The following is a 20276-nucleotide window of genomic DNA, read 5'->3' on the forward strand; positions in this document are numbered from 1 at the left end:
TGTCAGATGTAACATCTATCTACTGCGTGTACAGCATCCATCTGTGCTGCTCCCTACCACCCTGTGGAACTTGGCGGGGGGACAATGCAAAGGAAAGTAATGAGAACAGGAAGCTCGTGCTGTCTAACTGTGCTGTGACTAAAGAATCCTTTGTCTCTGACCTAGGAATCTCTTATCTTTTACCAACATCAATGAAACTGTGGTATGAAACGTATTAGTTTGTAAGTAGGGCAAAACTTTAGACCCTCCACATCCAATAACTAAAATACCAAGCAAAATACATGGAACAACTATGTATAGACATTGGATATTAGCTGGCTTAGGACAATGATTCCTGATAGAAGAGTAACAGATTAGGTGAGCTCTACCACTGTCCTAGCTTATTGTCTGGAGAGAATCTCAAGACAGCAGCTCAGGAAGAGGAACCCAGGTAGAACCTGGGAGTCTCCCCAAGTGGAGGAGAAGAAGCTGGAATTCCAGAAAGGGAAGGTACCTACAGAGAGAGTCACAAGGATGAATACTGGAGGAAAGGGCTGCACAGAGAAGGAGGCTTCAGAGATGTTCAGAGGGTACCTCTGGAGTGCTCACCTGAATACTAACCAGCACATCAATGTGAGAAAACCACCTGAGGTGGAGGAAAACCCACACAACAGAACTGAAGAGAATAAACCTCAAAGCTCTCAAAGGACCTGGGAGAGTCCATATTCCAACCATTTAGAGTGGAAATCTCCTAATTCACAGGCATCTGGTAGAGTACTACTCAGAAGGCTATTCCTCTGTAGTATGGCCAAATTATGCCTCAGCTAAAGTTTGTTCTGATTTCACTTAACAAAAGCAAGCCTTGAAAGATCAAATCATTTCCCCAGAACAAAGCTCAAGAGCATTTATAAAAACTTAAAAACATCCAGCACCAAACAATGTAAATTCAAAATGTCTGGCATCTCATGAAACGTTATTAAGTACGCAAAGGAGCAAGAAAATACAGCCCTTTCTGGGGAGAAAAATCAGTCGATGAAAACAAAACCAAAGATGTCACAGATTATAGAATTAATCAACAAGGATATAAAAACAGTTATTGTAAGAACAGTCCATATGTCCAAAAGGGCAAAGATTAAACATGTTGAATAAAGACATGGAAAATATAATGACACAGTAGCAGAAAGTATCTGAAATGAAACACAGAAAGCAAATACACTGAAAGGGAAAATGAACACAGCATCAGTGACCCCTGGTTTCAAGTAGCATATAACTGGAGTTCCTGAGGTAGAAAAGAAAGAAGGGGTACAGGAAAAAAACAACGTTTAAAGAAATAATGCTGAAGAATTTTCCAAAGCTGATGAAAATTGTAAACTCACAGAATCCAAGGAACTTGTACACCGCAAGCACAAGACACATCAAGGAAACCACACTAATGCATATCACAAACAAATTTCTCAATCCCGTGACAAAAAGAATCTGTTAAAAGCAGGTAGAGAGAAGAAGATACATACTGAGATAAGAATAACAATAGTCATTCTTTTTTTTTATATATATTTTATTTATTTATTTGAGAGTGAGCACAAACAGCAAGGGATAAGGAGAAGCAGCAAGGGATAAGGAAAAGCAAACTCCTCATTGAGCTGGGAGCCCAGTGCGGGTCTAGAGCGCAATGCCTGGAGCCCAATGCAGGTCTCAATCCCAGGACCCTAAAATCATGACCTGAGCCAAAGATAAGTGCTTAACTGAGCCACCCAAGTGCCCCAACAACGTCATTTTTATAGTGCACATTTGCACTATAGTGGACCATCATTTCTAAAGTACTGAAAGAAAAACTGTCGATCTAGAATTGTACAACCAGTGAACGTCTATTTCAAAAAGAAGGATGAAATAGAGACTCTTTTAGACATACAAAAATAAAATTATTCATAATCAGCAGGACTGCACTACAAGCAATATTAAAGGAAATGCTTCACGTACAAAGGAAGTGGTATCAGATGGAAATCCAGATCTACACAAAGAAATGAAGAACAAAAATGATAAAAATATGAGTGAATACTGAAAAGTTTTTTCTTACTTTTAAATTTCTTTGAAAGATAAGTGACTATTTGAACCAAAATAATAGCATTGTATTGTGCAATTTGTAATACACAAATAAAATCCATGCAATAACAGCACCAAGGCTTGAAAGGGGAAATGGGATAATGCTGTTTTAAGTTCTTACAACTATACATGTAGTAGTATAATCTTACTTGAAGGAGGTTGTGATAAGACATATATTAAAATTCTAAACTACTATAATACAAAACAAAGAATTATTGTTAATAAGATACCATGGCGAAAATGGGATAATAAAAAAGTACTCAATCTAAAAGAAAGTAGAAAAAAAAGGAGAAAGGAAACAAATGGATTGATAGAAAACAAATAGCAAGATGGTAGATTTAAATCCAACTGTATCAATAATCACACAAAATGTAATTGTTCAAACATTCTAATAAAAAGGCAAAGATTACCCAACTGGATAAAAACCAAGACCCAGCTACATGCTGCCTACAAGAAATACAATGTAAATATAAAGACACACATAGGTCAAAAGTAAAAGGATGGAAAGCATATGCCATGCTAATACTAATTTAAAAAAAAAAAACCCTTGAATGATTATATTAGTATCAAAATAGATTTCTAAGCAAAAAACATTACCATGGATAAAGAGTGTCACTTTATAATAACAAAGTGGTCAATTCATAAGAAGATATGACAATCAAAATGTTTATGCATGAATAACAAAGCCTCAAACAGTATGAAACAAAACCTGGTAGAACTACAAGAAGAAAAAAAATAAATCTACCATCCGGTCAGAGATTTCACCAATACGCTATTAACTGATAGAACAAGAAGATCGGATAGTTGAAATCCCAGTAGGTTTTTTTTATAGAAAGTTGAAATCCCAGTAGGTTTTTTTTATAGAAAGTGATAAAGCTGATTTTTCAAATTTATGTGGAAATGCAAAGGCAGCATAGCCAAAACAACTTTGGGGGGAAAAAAATAGAGGAGTAAATATTACTTAATTTCAAAACTACAAAGCTTTTAAAATTTTTTATTCATTTATTTGTTTATTTATTTAAAACTGGAAGCTTAAAAACAACAACAACAACAACAACCTAAAGCCACAGTAGTCAAGATAGTGTGGTTGGTGTAGAGAAAATAAAATTGACAACAGAGATTTTAGAAATAGATTTAAAAAAAAAATGCAACCAATTGATTTTGGCAATGGTGCCAAGGCAATTCAGTGGGAATGGATAATCTTTAACTGATTGCTGAAATCACTGGATAGCCATATGCAAAATATCCCGATAATGATAACAACTTAAGACCCTTACTTTGCATAATATAGAAAAAATTAATTTGAAATGGAACGTAGATTGAGATCTAAGAGCTAATGCTATAACATTTCTAGAATAAACAGGAAAACTAAGTAAACTTGATTTGGCAAAGATTCAAATATGATGCAAAAATGGCAATATACATAAAAAAGGTTTCCAACAGTATTAGGGAAATGCAAATTAAAACCACTATGCACCCACTATGAAACATCATTACTGGTGATAATGTGGAACAAATGGAATTCATATACTGCTGATTGGAATGTAAAATGGTACAAACGTCTTCGAAACAGTTGGCAGTTAAAAATTAAACATATACAGACAACTGACAGAATGGGAGAAGATATTTGCAAATGACATATCAGATAAAGGACTAGTGTCCAGAATCTATAAAGAACTTAGCAAACTCAACACCCAAAGAACAAATAATCCAATCAAGAAATGGGCAGAGGACATGAACAGACATTTCTGCAAAGAAGACATCCAGATGGCCAACAGACACATGAAAAAGTGCTCCATATCACTCGGCATCAAGGAAATACAAATCAAAACCACAATGAGATATCACCTCACACCAGTCAGAATGGCTAAAATCAACAAGTCAGGAAATGACAGATGCTGGCGAGGATGTGGAGAAAGGGGAACCCTCCTACACTGTTGGTGGGAATGCAAGCTGGTGCAGCCACTCTGGAAAACAGCATGGAGGTTCCTCAAAATGTTGAAAATAGAACTGCCCTATGACCCAGCAATTGCACTACTGGGTATTTACCCTAAAGATACAAACGTAGTGATCCAAAGGGGCACGTGCACCCGAATGTTTATAGCAGCAATGTCCACAATAGCCAAACTATGGAAAGAACCTAGATGTCCATCAACAGATGAATGGATCAAGAAGATGTGGTATATATACACAATGGAATACTATGCAGCCATCAAAAGAAATGAAATCTTGCCATTTGCGACAACATGGATGGAACTAGAGCGTATCATGCTTAGCGAAATAAGTCAAGCAGAGAAAGACAACTATCATATGATCTCCCTGATATGAGGAAGTGGTGATGCAACATGGGGGCTTAAGTGGGTAGGAGAAGAATCAATGAAACAAGATGGGATTGGGAGGGAGACAAACCATAAGTGACTCTTAATCTCACAAAACAAACTGAGGGTTGCTGGGGGGAGGGGTTTTGGGAGAAGGGGGTGGGATTATGGACATTGGGGAGGGTATGTGCTTTGGTGAGTGCTGTGAAGTGTATAAACCTGGTGATTCACAGACCTGTATCCCTGGGGATAAAAATATATATGTTTATTAAAAATTTTTTTTAAAAATTAAAAAAAAAAAAAACATATACGGGCACCTGGGTGGCTCAGTGGGTTAAAGCCTCTGCTTTTGGCTCAGGTCATGATCCAGGGTCATGGGATCAAGGCCTGCATCGGGCTCTCTGCTCAGCAGGGAGCCTGCTTCCCCCCCTCTCTCTCTGCCTGCCTCTCTGCCTACTTGTGATCTCTGTCTGTCAAATAAATAAAATCTTTAAAAAAAAAATTAAACATATACCAAAAAAAATAAAAATTAAACATACAACTACCATATGACCTATCTGTCCAACTCCTAGGTATTTATCCAAGAAAAATAAAAAGCATAAGTCCATACAAACACTTAATAAGGATGTTCCTAGAAGCTTTTGACAGTAAATGGATAAAAAACAAACTTGAACTGATACATGCATCAACATGAGTAAATCTCAAAATAATTATGCTGAGTGGAGAAAAACGAGTAAGATTTCATTTATTTAAGAGTGTGGAAAACGCAAACTAGAGTGACAGAAAACAGATTAGTGATGGCCTGGTGATGGGCAGAGGCAGGAGAAAGGAATTACAGAGGGGCATGAAGAAATTTTAGGGATGATGGTTATGTTCATTATTTTGATCATGGTGACAGCTTCACAGGTGTATACACATGGAGACTTTGCCAAATTGTACGTTTTACAGAAATCAGTTTACTCTATGTCAATCGTACTTCAATAAACCTTTTTTTAAAAAGATTTTATTTATTTATTTGACAGACAGAGATCACAAGTAGACAGAGAAGCAGGCAGAGAGGAGGAAGCAGGCTCCCCACAGAGCAGAGAGCCTGATGTAGGGCTCCATCCCAAGAACCTGGGATCATGACCTGAGCTGAAGGCAGAGGCTTTAACCCATTGAGCTACCCAGGCACCTCCTTCAATAAACCTTTTTTAAAAACTGTGATTCTCTGAAAATATACATTACTTTATGATCTCTACATATTTCAGGATATTCTTCCCAAAATTTCTTAAATAATATACACTTTAACCTCATAATAAAGGCTAAACCACATGGCAAAACACTGGCAACAGTATCTGGGGAAAACTGAGCTTTTACCTGAAGGTTCCTCTTCAGTGACAATGATCTGTCCAGTCCAAGGTGCTGAAGGGCGACCTGAACAGAGATAAATGTAAAAATCACAAAGTTCATAAATGCGGTTTCAATTGCACTCATAAACTGGCCATAGTAGCCACAAATTGGCTTGATTAACTAGTTTACTTACATATTTTCCTAATGAATCTTACTGAGCATATATATGGTGTTGTGTCTTCAAGGAACCCACAATCTGATAGAGCACAGAGCCTACCTATTTGGAGTCAACATTTCTGGAACTGTAGTTTCACAAGCAAAGTAAATAACCTATGTTCATTTACTGTTCAGTATAGATCTCTGGAAACATGTAAGTTCTCTCATCTCTCATGTATTTGGGAGAAATGTTTCTGGAACAACTGCAAGCCCAGTAGTTATTTATGTGTAATAATGAAGCCAAAAAAAGGAGAGGGGAGCTAATCCTACAGTACAATTCAATGAAAGCAATTTCTTTCCATTATATTTTGAAAAGTATTATCTACGAAAGAAACCAGTTTAGACCTGGAGGAAGGAAAGTGGGTAAATGGGCAGGAAAAGAGGAAAATCCATTTAAATTCATTTTATTTATTCATTCATTGAAGAGGAAATTCATTGCTGTGTTCCCACAAGTAAGAGATAGAGAGAATGGTTTAACTCCTGCTTTATCAACAGATTTTCACCAGAGCTAATACAAAAACAGAAAGGTGATTTGCAAGATAACCTATTTTCAACTCAAACAAACTCAACCTTATTTTCATTGGAATTTATAAAAGAGGAGTAAATGAAGTATGAGCTTGAATTAGGAAAGAGGGAGGGAAGTCAGACAGCAGGCAAAAAACAATCAGGCAATCAAGGAGTTTGATTAGAAAAAGTCCCCAGAGAAAGGTTTTTTACTTAGCTTTTTACAATGCCACACATGTACCTAAGGTAAGAATAATGCTGCAAATATGACATAGACCAGTAGTCCTCAACCACGATGATTTTGCCCCTTGAGGATAGGATAGCAACCACCCCATGACAAATACTTACCTAGCTTAAATGTCTATAGAGTCAAGTTTGAAATATCCAGTGTGGTCTGAAGTGTTAATTTCCAACAATCTTTTAATGTCATTTTATGGTCTCTATTACTGAGGATACATATGGGTTCCCATGAAATAAATGTAGAGCATAAATCAGGTACCATGGTTTTGACGTTTAGATGTGGAATTTAAATATATGAAAATATTATTTTTGATTGTCTAATATGGTAACTCAAGTATAGAGATATAATGTTGTAAAAATGTGTTTTTCCTTTGATATAAAGATGCTCACTGGGTTGAGTATTAATGTGCTAAGGGGCAAATTCTAGGTTAAGAAACTTACCTTATAATATTAAGAATTAAAAGAAAAGTATATTTGGAGTGTGCTAACAAAAAATAAAAATGCTTCCCAGGCTTTTATCATATTTCATTTCAAATAGAATGCCCAGAACTCAGTTTAACAAGGAAAAGTTTTCTGAATCAAATAAAAATAAGACAAAAAATAAAGCCCTTAGTGAAGAGACAAGTCTAAAAACAAATTGGTTTTCGTTTCGTTTTTCCCCCAGGATAGTCTGATAAAGGATTTCCTAGTCTCTTCTCCCTCTAGTGGAAGGGGGGAGGAATAACCTTGCAAAGAGATATATTGTAGTTACTTAAAACAATGACAAAAAGGTTCAAGAAGATCCTGAAAATTGAAAAATGCTTACTTTTAAGTCTAGCTTTCTCAGCTGGATCCAGAGCAGCCACAGGCTCAGAAACTCTAGATGGTAGACCTATTCCATTCTTATTCACAGCTCGAACTCGGAATATGTAAGAACGACCTTCTATCAACCCAGTGACTGGAAAACGAGCAAACTTCACAGGTGTATCATTGCATTGAGACCAGCTATCTGTGCCCACCTCACACCTAAGGGAAAGAGAGCGGTCAGCAATTATATTAAAAGAAGTGTGACTAAATTAATAGCTCCAAATCTGCAAATCCCTCCCCCACCAATTGCTTCAGACCTCCCCATAACATACCCAGCTCAAGTGTGAGTTCAATAGTTACTTAACTGCATCCAATCAGTTCTATTCAATTGCAATGTGTCTTCTTTAAAAATAAAAATACCTCAGATCCTTCCTAAACATGCATGCTTCCTTTAAACTCCCTAAAAGCAAGCAGCTGAGGGGCCTAGTGTGCTAAGCCAAAGAACTTTCTGGGGGAGAAACAGAAGCAACAGGTAGGTATGTACAATCTATACATTGGAGAGACTGAATGGAAAGATCCTCCAAACATCTCCCTGGCTGATGTCTTCAGTTCCACCATTGGTGACTTCTTTGTCGTCTTTATGCATTTTCTTTTAAAAATAAAACTGTTTGAATTAGTTAACACCTTAAATATACCTATTTATATTGTAGCATACAGTAAAGAGCATGCTTTTTTTTTTTCTTAAGTAATCTCAACACCCAGTGTGGGCCTCAAACTCACAACCCTGAGATCAAGATCTGTATGCTCTACAGACTGCGCTAGCCAGTCACCCCTGGAAAGAGCCCACTTGATGATCATTACATGCTGTGTGGGTAGAAGGGGGAGGAGAGTATTGTAACATATTTGTTTCTTAACAGATGAGATTGGTGAGATGCAGGGAAACTCTCACACCTGGGAGGGAGAGATTACATGCTTTGGAACCTCTGATTTCTGGTGAGGTGCTTTTACAGTAGTCTGGGATAGACTGGTCACATCCTGGAGATGAAGATGGCAGCTCATATTATGTTAGTGGCCTGATCGGCAGGGGGTGAGGGGCTTGCAGCCTGTGCTTAAATTATACAGCTTTAGGATTAACTAACTCATCAGTTTTTATGAGCAGAGCACTGAAATTTAGTTTATGTCACTGCCCCAAGATGGCTCCATGTCTAACATGTCTAATTCCCAAATAATTCGCATGGGGGACAGGTTTTAATGGCAGGGCAAAGGTGATCAGGGCAAGAGGTTTCTCTGCTTCCTCAGCCTCACCCTTCCATTCTTTGATAAAGACAATAGACTTTTCCTCAACCTTATGTAAAGTGCTATGAACTATGGCTTCAATCCCTGCCCCCCATCAACCCTTAAATCTTGTCTTTATAGAAATTCTGGAGTTGCTAAGTGTAGGGTTTGGGAGGGAGCTGAGAGGCCTACGATGATTATTCAAGCTGCCCCTGTCTCCAGAGATTCCTCCTCTCTCCCGGTGCAGATGCTGTCATGGTGACCCAGTGATACTCTAGTGTGCTTCCCAACCCTCATGTGGGCAGAAAGAAAGGGGGGAACGTAGCTGCTCTGTAGATATCTACAGCATTTTGGAGCAGAAAGAAACACAAATACATGGCCAGGCTGGTATTTGAATTCTAGTTCTGCTACGTACTACCTGTGGAACTTTAGGTAACTTACTGTTTTCTCACTAGCATGTGGCTTTGGGCCAGCAACTGTTTCCTACTCATGATAAGAGTAGCTACCTTTCAAATGGTGGTTATGGTTAATGGTTAATATATGTGATGTATTTAGAACAGTGTCATGCACATTGGTAATGCTTAATAAATATTAGCTGCAATATGGTTATTTTTTATTGTGACAAAGCAAAATGGACTTCTGATTGTCCCTTGTCTTACACTGATTAAGTTTGCAGATCCCTCGGAAATTGCCAAAGACAATAAAGCAGTCTCTAAGGATGTAAAAAAAATCTACCAAAAACTTCACAGGTCATCATTACTGAATGACAAAATAAAGTGGAAGTATTTAGTATAGGGTTAAATAGTATAGGATTTATTATAAAAATTTCTCTGGATGGTATTGAGCCCAATGGGCATATATTTACTTATTACCATAAATATTTGGTTTAATACACCTTGGTACAAACCTGTTGTACCACAGTGGCACAGATTATTTGTCCCTAGTGGTTTCTACAATTAGATTCTATTACTGAAAAATGGAAGAGAATTGGAGCAACTATTTGAATAGAAACTAAGTCAGATAATAATGTATTTAGGTTGATAATCTAAATTTGTTGTCTGTATTGTCCAAATTCACTGGATAATTAATGTGTAAGACCCAGTTACTATAAATATCAGAGGTTCTAAGTTTTGGAGAATGTAAATAGAAAAAATTGTAGAAAGAACACAATTTAATACTATTGATATTTGTTATTTCTTTGTCTAACTTGAAACCACACCCTATGAAATAAATAAGTTTTTGTTAATATTCCTAAAGTAGGGGCGCCTGGGTGGCTCAGTGGGTTAAACCACTGCCTTCAGCTCAGGTCATGATCCCAGGGTCCTGGGATCGAGTTCCGCATTGGGCTCTCTGCTCAGCAGGGAGCCTGCTTCCTCCTCTCTCTCTCTCTCTGCCTGCATCTCTGCCTACCTGTGATCTCTCTCTGTCAAATAAATAAATAAATTCTTTAAAAAAAAAAAAAATATATATATATATATTCCTAAAGTATTATTCTTTCAATTATTTAATAGTTTTAAATTACTGGCATACTAGGAATGTAGACATTAAATATATTGGACACAAGCTGTTTCCAAAGTGGCCTCTTAAAAGGTCTACACATTCATAGCATTCTTGCCAAATAAGTGACTCGTATTGGTAGTCAAATTCAAAAATTATCTTTGGAATTTAGGTCAATAGATAGGGTTGTGTGTGCAAGAGACAGAGAGAGAGAAAGAGGAGGAGATCAGAATATAAAATATTTCATGTAGAAATGGTGGAAGAAGTCAAGCATGCATCTCTATGACTAAATCACTCAAACTGGAACTAGACTAAGTACTAACTTATCAATAAAATATCCCAGAATAGGACTCCCTCCATCCACAGCTGGCTGTTTCCAAGAGATAATGATATAATCTTTGTTGGCATCCAAGCACACCACGTCCAAGGGAGAGGCTGGAGCTCCTTCGATCTCTGCATCAGCGTCTGTGGAGGTACAGAAGGATCCCTTTAAACCTCTCAGACAAGATCTATCACAGTCAAGCGATCCCCAGCTTAGTGCACACATTTCTTACCACACCCATAGTAGCTACATCTTTGGCCCAAGCAGAGCAAGTTCTGGTCTTAGAATTTGCTTACCAACATGACAATGTGTGCTTTTCATCATCAGTACAAAGAACATTATGTTAGAAAGGGCTCTAAAAAGAATCCACGACCTTTGCCTCATGGCCTTCGCCTGCCCAAAATGTTTTAAAGGAAAATAAATATGGGACGCCCGGGAGTCAGTCAGTTAAGCATCTGCCTGCAGCTCAGGTCATGATCCCAGGGTCCTGGGATTGAACTCTGCATCAACTCCTTGCTCAGTGGACAGCCTTCTTTTCCTCCTCCCTCTGCTGCTCCTCCTACTTGTGTTCTCCCTCTCTCTCTCTGTCAAATATAAATAAAATCTTTTTTAAAAATAAAAAATAAAGGAAATAAATATGGAGATATAGGAACCACTAGCAGAAAAGTCTAATAAGGGAAGCTGAGCCAGAAAGTCTGTTCTTAAGATATCTAGCATACAGTGTTACTCAGAAATACCAACCTCTCTGAAGGGGAACAAATAAAAACCATGAAGCTTCGCCCTTCCCTCTGCTGGTCACTCCCATTTTGGGAGAGAAAGGAAAACATTCACTTTAATCAAATGTTTGTTCCCAGACTGGAGACACTTGCGAAAGGAATTCTGATGCAATATCCACATCTGAGCTTAGTTTATCAGAGTTTAGTACAAGTTAAGGATTATACAAGAGAGGGCAGTGACTGTTTATGAAATGAGATCCTCTGACAGTGGTTTCCTCAGCAGTGTCTTCAGGCACAGCTAAATGAGTGAACCAGGGATGTTTTCAGGAGGAGAGCCAAGGGGGATGAAAATAATCGGTCAATAACCCTCTTTCAGTGAGAGGCAGAGTTCCTGGAGGTGGGGTTCACATTGTCAATTTCTCCTGACCTCTGGTCCCCTTCTTCATAACTGCAGTTGGCCGGAGAGGAGGCTGCGACGTGTTGGAACCACTCATCTCAAGGAAAACACTTCTGTTGACTGTATAAACACTTTTCTTTTATAATGAGCTATATACTTCTGTAACTCTTATGAATTACTAAGCCATTTGATATTAAGGCAGAAATATTTGTGCACTTCTGAATTTGGGATAGGTTTGCACTGCCTGTGAGGAGCTCAAATCACTTTGGTTTTGAATATTCTGTCTCTTGCCCCCACGAACCTGTAGGAAAGTGTTTTAGGCAACTTCTCTGGCATAAGTACTATATGAGAACATAACTAAATCATGGACCCTAAAAGCGAGCGTTTCGGTGGGAAGAAAATTCTTCCCTTCCAGGGTTTGAGAGCACTGGATTGGGGGGTGGGGGGGGAGAACCTAGTAATGGTGAAGTTAGAGCAGAACTAGAAAGGGGTAGAGATGCTGAGGTTAATAGGCCTCAAGTGACAGAAGAAGGATGCTAGAAAGCCGCTCAGTTGGGAGGAGACAGCTGGCAACCTCCATCCATGTTCTTTTGCTACAGTCCCAAAATGTAACAACAAGGAATCCCTGGTTCAGACTATCCATAGTATGTAACAGAGCATGGCAGACAGTAGGAATCCAGGGAACCATTTTTCAGCATATTTATAACATTGCTTGGCCCATGCCATTCTTAGGGTAAGCTAAACAATCTTTCTAAAAACAGGTTCTGTGTAGGAGCCGCTGGAAGCCAAATCCAGATACTGTGTTATGCTGGGACACATCTGTGCTCCTGGCTCTCAGCAGCTGCTGGAGAACGCTTGACCACTGCTCCCACTTGGCCAGCGGCAGGCCTTTTCCTAGCCCGTGTCCTTTTTCCCAACCCTCCAAAAAGCAAAACTTTAAGTAACTCTATTCTCTTTAGTATAAAAGCAGTGTTTTCTTATAAAAAGTGATAATCAAAAAATATGTTAAAATCCTCTTTAATTTCATAATTCAGAGACAACGACTACTAACATACTGGCCTAGATTTTTCTAGATTTTTTTCTATATTTATAAGCTCAAAAGTGATTGTTTTTAAAATAAAAACAAGATTGGACTATATAGTTTCATGTTAATGTATTTCCTTATCAGTAAGAATAGATATACACCATTTGTTTTCACTGCTGTGTGGTATTCTGTTGTTTACATGGAGCATTTATAATACTTTATTTTATAACTCCCATGGGTAGGTATCTAGATTTCTTCTAGTTTTTCCCAATACATTTTTCTTACCTTTGCCCACTTCAGTTCCTAGAACTAGAATTGATGGATGTGCTCTATTGATACATAGTAGCAAACATCCTGAGAAATGTTGAAACAATTGATACCAGCAATGGACAGGAGTGCTATTCCCTTCATTCCTTTATCCCAGTGGATTTTAAAAATCCTTTAAATCTTTGCAATATGATAAAAATGTTACATCATTTCAATTTTCATTTCTTTGATTACTAGTGAATACCTTTTCATCTATTTGTCATTTGTAATTGTTTTTTCAAGACATTTCTAGCCTGTCCTTTACCACTTTATCATCTCTCTCCCTCCATGCAGTGGAAGGGGTAGAGGAGGAAAGAATATACAAAATACATAAGTCTAGAAAAATATGTAATAAAATAATAACATTGGAATAGCTTTTCTCTTTCTTCTTTTTTTTCTTTGCTTATTTACATGATCTAATTTTTTTTTTTTTTACAAAGAACACATACTACCTGTATAATAAAATATGTGCATCTCTGGAATGGGTTTCTGCAGACACACGGTGCTTTATACACTGATCATTCTAGTTCAGAAGCTATTTTCTGAGCAGCAAAAACATCTGAGCTCTAAAAATGCACTGAAATGGCGTCATGCAGTTCAATGTATACAGAGTTTTATAAAACACATAAAGTGTCATTTAAAATATGCCGGTAATTTCTTAGGATTCCTGGCTGGCTGAGGTGGTGGAACATCTGACCCTTGATCAGGGGGTTGTGAGTTTGAGCCCCAAGTTGGGTGTAGATATTACTTAAAAACAAAATTTTTGCCAAAATACCCAACATGTTACCACTTTCTTAAAAGGTTAAACTTAAATTTAACATATGACCCAGTAATTCCACTTATATGTCTCTCCCCAAGAGAGATAATAACATACATCCATGAATATGAACATAAATGTTCATAGCAGAATTATTCATCATAGCCAAAGAGTAGAAACAATCCAACTGTCCAATTGGTGAATGGATGGACCAAAAGAGTCTTCTCCATACATTGCAATAGTACTTAGCAATAAAAAAGAACAAACTGTTAAAATGTGTTATAACATAAACGAACCTCAAAATAGATGTTTTACTGAAAGAAGAGAGATATAAAATTCCACATACCATATCCAGAAATGTCCAAAGAAGGCAAACAGAGACAGAATGTAAGCTGGTGGTTGCCTATGGGCTGGTCTGGGAATGACAGTGTGGAATGGGCAAAGAAAACCCTCTGGGGTGATGAAAATGTTCTTAAACGGATGCTAGGTGATGACTGCACCCTCTGTAAATACTCTAAAGCACTGTCTACTCAACATAGGTGGATCTTTCAGTTTATCAAGTATACTTCAATAAAGGGTTTTTAAAAAAAAGAATCTAAAATATATCATTTAAAATAAACTTATAAGTGACATTTTTTTCTAAAAGTTCTTAAATTCACAAAGCAATTACTGAAATTTATCTTTCCAATTTTGTCCTTCCCATTTATCTTCTCAGTTCTCTCACATAAGTTTATATAAAACACATAAAGTGTCCTTTAAAACAAAATGGTAATTTCTTGGGGTGCCTGGCTGGCCAAGGTGGTGGAGCATACGACTCTTGATCTGGGGGTTGTGATTTCAATCCCTATATTTTGTATAGAGATCACTTAAAAAGAAATCTTTACCGAAACAAAACCCAAAAAACAACATGTTAGCAATTTCTTAAAAAGTCAAACACAAATTTAACATGTGACCCAGCAATTCCACTTGTTGGTCTCTACCCTAAACTGATCAATTTTAGAATCTTTCCATTTCCTTATTTTGTAGATTTGAAAACTAGCTTAAGTATAAATTTCAAATTTCGATGCCATCTCTCTGTCTATAGTCAATAATGTGAAGCCTGCTCTAAATCTGGTGGAGAGCCACAATTCTGGATATAGGCATGGAGAAATGTTACTGAGAAAACCTAGACTGTATCAGAGTTTCTAGACAAAGCCCATGAAAGAATCGCCAAGGCATAAGTAATTAAGGTTTTTTTCTTGAATCACCAGAGATACAGTCCTTATCTAACCAGATTTTTCCAGGTGGTTTGTCTACATAAACTTACTCGCTGATGAGTTTCAGTGTATCTGTCTTCACGTGATTTATCCAGAGGCTAACACCATGACATCTGACTTTGCCCACAATACTTTTGTGTTGTAGAAAGTCTAAAACATTTTCAGATGATGTACATATTCATGTCTCTCTCTCTCTCTCTTTAATATTCATGTATCTTTATCAGTTGTTCTAGGACAGAATTCCACAATTACTACTGTTCCCTGGTGGGGGGGGGGGGGGGTGCTGCTAACCATTCCCAGTATCCATTTTCCTTTTAGTACTAGAAGCCCCAGCTTCAGTAGGCAACATGGCCACTCAGCTGGACACATGACACCCTAGCTTCCCTCACTGTGAGATGTGCATGTGCTAAGTGTTCACCATGCAGAAGTGATGTGTACAACTCTGCACGTCCCCATCCACTTCCTCTCTCCCTTTTCCCATAGGCTGGGATGAGAACACAGGATAGCACCATGGGGACCATGGAATAACAATGTAGATGGGACCTGGGACTCTGAACCATGCCCCTATTTCTGAATTGATAGACATAGGGGAGAAATAAGCTTTTTTGTTTCATCAGCTTAGCCTAATTAAAATCCTAGGTTAGGCATCAGAAGACCTGTATCCTAGATCCACTTTTGCTTTTAACTAACCGTGAGGCTTTTTTTGGTAAATCACTTTATTTTTCTGAACCTCAGTTTCTGCATCTTAAAATTAAGGGATTTGACTAGAATGGGAATCTTAACTTTTTTGAGCCATCCTTTGGCAGACTGACAAAGTCTAGAGGCCCCTTCTTGAAATAATGCTTCCAAATGCATAAAATAACATACATGAGATTGCCAAAGAAACTAAATATATTGAAATACAATTTTAATCAGACCCTTTGAGAGTCTGTGGATCCCAGTTAAGGACACCTGACCTCTAAAGTTCCATTTTGATCAAAATTCCTATGAGTTTATGATTCTCTTTAGTACACAAAAGATTTTTAAAAAATTAATAAGTCTCCTATATTGTTTATACTTTAGTTTTCTGTATATTATGATGTTTTGACACCTTAAAAGCTTTTCTGACTGCGAAGGCACTACCCTCCCCCCCACACACCCAGGGCTAGCCAATTCTTAGAGATAGCAGCCACTCAGCCAGGAGCCGGCCTTTGATAAGCAAACTGCCAATCCAGAGCTGTGCCTCCTCCATCTGGCCTGCACACCCTAGGAGGCCACACCTGCCAGGAAGCAGGCTGCTAGGGACCAAGCCTATAGCTTAGAGTCTACCAAAATGATTCAAACTAGCCAATCCTAAACTGTTTATCCTGCCCTGCCTCCCCTTTCCCACAGAAAGGTCAATAAAAGTCATGGCCTAAGGTCTCACCTCCCTCTGCTCCTTCCATAAGTGCAATAAATTTTATTTTCCCGATCTTCTCCTGTGTCCCCTCTTGTGGCCACACCTGACTAACAGCACAGAAGAGAACACATAACAGGCCTGCTGCCTGGAAGTGTCAGTGGTCTTACAGATGCCCTGCGATCCCATGTAGAAATAATATCCCCACTTGTAGAGAGCCAAACCATTCAAGACACAGGTGAACAAAGAAAGACTCCTAAAATCACACAGCTTGCCTTAAGGATTAAGTTGTAGCACCCTGTTTCCTAGTTCATTAAAGTTGAAACTATAAAAAAGGGGTCTGGAGTGAAATAATGAAATTGCTCCCTGGAATAGATATTAAAGAGTAAGTCCCCCGTAGCCCACCACTCTTTTATGGCAGCTTCGGTAAATTGAAATGGCTTTTTGTATTGTTGGGATAGAGCATCTCTACTCTAACACCTGTAAAGAGCTGCACTGGTAATTCACTGAGGATAGAATCCTGAAAATCCTTGACAGTAACACAGTCTGGCTCTGGTAGCTTTGGGTTGGTGCCTCAGGATTAACCTTTTTATAGGAGTTCTAATTTTATTGGAAGTTAACAACTCTATGCCATGTATTCTGGAAGAATTTTCAAATGGCTCTTTCATCTTACAAAAGCCATGTTTGGATAGATTGACTTGGCCTCCGTGTTTTAAACCTTCTTGGGTGTTCTGCTTTTTGCTGGGCCTTACCTCGAACAAAGACATAAGCGCTGTATTGTTCATAGTATTCTCCCATTCGTACACGGATTGTGTAGAGGCCTTCATCTTCTTTGTTGAGATGAGAAAATGTCAGTGTCGCTCGATCTCCACTCCAAAGTGTTTGCACCCATTTGGATGAAGAAATAGGTGCTCCTGGAAATTTTTTTAAAAGTAAGAAAATTAACTGAGTTTTCCCTCCATTGCTCCCTTCCTTTCCCATCCTTCCCCCCCCCCCCTTTGGCTCCCTCCCTCCCTCTCGCTCTCCCTCTTCTTCCATACTGAAAGCTCTTCAGTCTACTGTCAGTAGAAGTCTCTAGGGATTTGAGCCATTCTGCCATGCTTACATTGATAAAAAATACTATATCAGAAGCGAAGGGACCAGGGCCAAATACATAATCGGCAGGGTCCAGTGCAAAATGAAATTGCAAAGCCCCTGTTCAAAAAGCAGAGAAAAAATACAATTACAGACACTAATATATAAGGCTTTTTCCTCCAAAAATATTTTACTCTATATAAAATATAATTGGGGTAACACAAATGGCAAAAAAATATTTTCTCACAATAAGTTTTATATACAGAAATAATTTTTATTAATGTAATAGCTTGATTGATAAGATATTTCAGGCTTGCTTTTCAAGTAGGTCATCAGATTTATACTTTCAGCAACTTCATTTTAACTCAGTATAATTGAGGGGCACCTGGGTGGCTCAGTCGGTTGAGTGGCCAACTCTTGAGTTCTGCTCAGGTCATGATCTCAGAGTCATGAAATTGAGCCCCACAATAGTGCTCAGGCAGAGTCTGCTTGTTCCTCTCCCTCCTCCTCTGACCCTCCCCTCACTACTCCCTCCCCCCAAATAAAGAAATAAATCTTAAAAAAAAAAAAGTAACCTCAGTCAGTCACTCTTTGCAAATTCAAGATCAGAAATTAATTGATAATTTTTAATTTTGAGAAGGATCTTGCTGCTGATGCAACTATTACTATAGCTATTAGGATATTACATACTTAAAATATTATATAGTTTTATACTATAGAGAATTATATAGATAAATTCTTGTGACATTTACATTGGTTAACTTTCTGGTACATTATTTCAAAATATAAATTTTAGTACTCTAGAGTTAATGATGCTTAGGGGACAAAATTTCTAAGAAAATTTGACTTTATGTAGATCAGTTTCACATAAGTCTGAGTTTAATTTTAAATGTAATTTTACATAATAATATTTTGATATTTTTCTCTATCATATTCAGTAAATTGTGGAAGGTATACAAGAGGCTGAAAATGATTTGTTTATAATCCATGTGTCAGTTCATGCATTCTATCACTGTATCTTCAATTACAAGGAAAAATTAATTTTAAGATTATCTTCCTGTGAATACTGCTTCATTCACAGTTTTATATGAAAATAGTGTTCTTTTTCATCAAATGTGACAATCTTTAAATGTAATTTACATTTCTAAGCCTCTGAATATTTGCTGTATATTTATAGCAGTTTTCAAAACCAGGGATTCTAAACTCTTTTTACGGAATTCCAACAATTGCCTCATATACTTTACTGCAATGTCTCTATTACATGATTTTTACTTTATAATATTTTGCTGACAAAGTTTACTGCCTGCTTGCTAGTAGTTCCTGTCCGGATGCTCAGGGCAGTAAGTTAGTATTTGTGCAGACTGCATAGCAATGAGCTCTGGGGAAGGACAGATAGGCTGGGAAGCTCCGACTACAGGTTCCCATGCTGCCCCCACTTGGAGCTCCTCCTCTTCCCTTGGGGCCATGTTCCCCCATTCACAGTGGTTTTGCCATTACTGGCTTCGGTCTGGACCCAGATGCTCCAGACTGCTCCAGGTACTGCGGTGCACAACTGAAGTTCAGGCCAACTGCTCAGTGAGCATACTGCTCTCTGCCCACCATGCTGAGGGGTCAGTGGGCATGCTCCACAGTCCCAATGGATTCAGTGGACTTCCCTTAATTTTACGAAATAATATTAACTTATAAAATGAATATATAAGTAATTTACAAAAGTGCATTTTTTGTCATCCTTTCCACAGATTACTTGGTGATAAGAAATTACAACCTCCACAAATATGTTACAAAAGTCCTGCTACTTTGATATAAGTATAAAAACTCTTTCAACATCCAGTAGGTCATGCCTTCTAATGTCCAGATTCTGTCAGTTCTGATAAACAAGTCTGTGGTCTATGGACACTCGTGCTCTGGTGCCAAGCCCCGTTTGCTCCCCATCTGGTGAATAAGAACCTAAGTGAGAATTCATTATAAAGGCTCACCATTTCGGTACCACTGGATCTCTGGCTGGAAGTGCTTAATTTCAGGAGTGATAACTACACGGCAGCCTAGACTCATTGTCTCGCCCTCTCTTCCAAAAGACACATCAAACTTGTCATCAAAGTGGATCTCAAACTTGGATGCATAACCATAAGGGGTCACACCAACTGGGTACAACAAAAACAAACATTAGTAATTTTGTTTTTTCTCATCAAAGAGACACTAGCATTTTAATAAGTGGTCACAGCAAACACTGATCAAAAGAGTTATCTGGGCAAAAATTAAATCTTATAAAGAAGTACATGGCACATTCCCATATATTATGATGTGAAATGGAAATTCTTGCTTCATTGGTCAGATAAGCTCAATATTTATTTTTATTGTTGCAATGAATAGAATTTTAAGGGGAAGGTTTAAGGGGCAGGCATAATACCTCACACAGGATATAAGTGAATACCACATTTAGGTTAGACTTAAATACTTAGCACAATATATGTACTTTTTAGATTCCTAGTTCATTTAAAACTCAGCCACTGTACTCTCCAGACAAACCAGCCATATCAATTACTCATAAAAACAGAGTTTTCTAACTTAATGGAAAAATTCTTTGCTTCAGTGTCTTTAATGATCTGAGTGAGAAAAAAAATTATAAGAAATTTTAAACTGAAAAGTTTATAATATTGTGACTTTAAAAAATATTTTTCTTAAAAATATCTTACTTACAGATTGAGTGAATACCTACATCATAAAGCCTCCCAGGTTTTATTTCTTCTTTTCTCAAGGGAAAGAGCTTGGGAAAATGACTCGTTAACAGTTTACCATGCCACA

At 37.8% G+C, this 20276-nt stretch overlaps 1 protein-coding gene across 8 annotated transcripts in view; it reads right to left on the minus strand.

Annotated features, from left to right (window-relative positions):
- The window catches only part of MYOM1 (myomesin 1), a 148901-nt gene that overhangs the window by 65652 nt on the left and 62973 nt on the right, over positions 1–20276 (minus strand). For all 8 annotated transcript variants that reach the window (XM_059139562.1, XM_059139561.1, XM_059139560.1 and 5 more), the window contains 5 exons: positions 19451–19615; positions 17153–17314; positions 10571–10712; positions 7495–7694; positions 5757–5813 (listed from right to left, as the gene is read on the minus strand). In XM_059139562.1, coding sequence (XP_058995545.1) covers positions 5757–5813; positions 7495–7694; positions 10571–10712; positions 17153–17314; positions 19451–19615 — 726 coding nt within the window. The remainder of the gene's footprint in view (positions 1–5756; positions 5814–7494; positions 7695–10570; positions 10713–17152; positions 17315–19450; positions 19616–20276) is intronic.

Source organism: Mustela lutreola, chromosome 11, assembly GCF_030435805.1.
Source record: "Mustela lutreola isolate mMusLut2 chromosome 11, mMusLut2.pri, whole genome shotgun sequence".
In the NCBI taxonomy this organism is placed as follows: Eukaryota; Metazoa; Chordata; class Mammalia; order Carnivora; family Mustelidae; genus Mustela; species Mustela lutreola.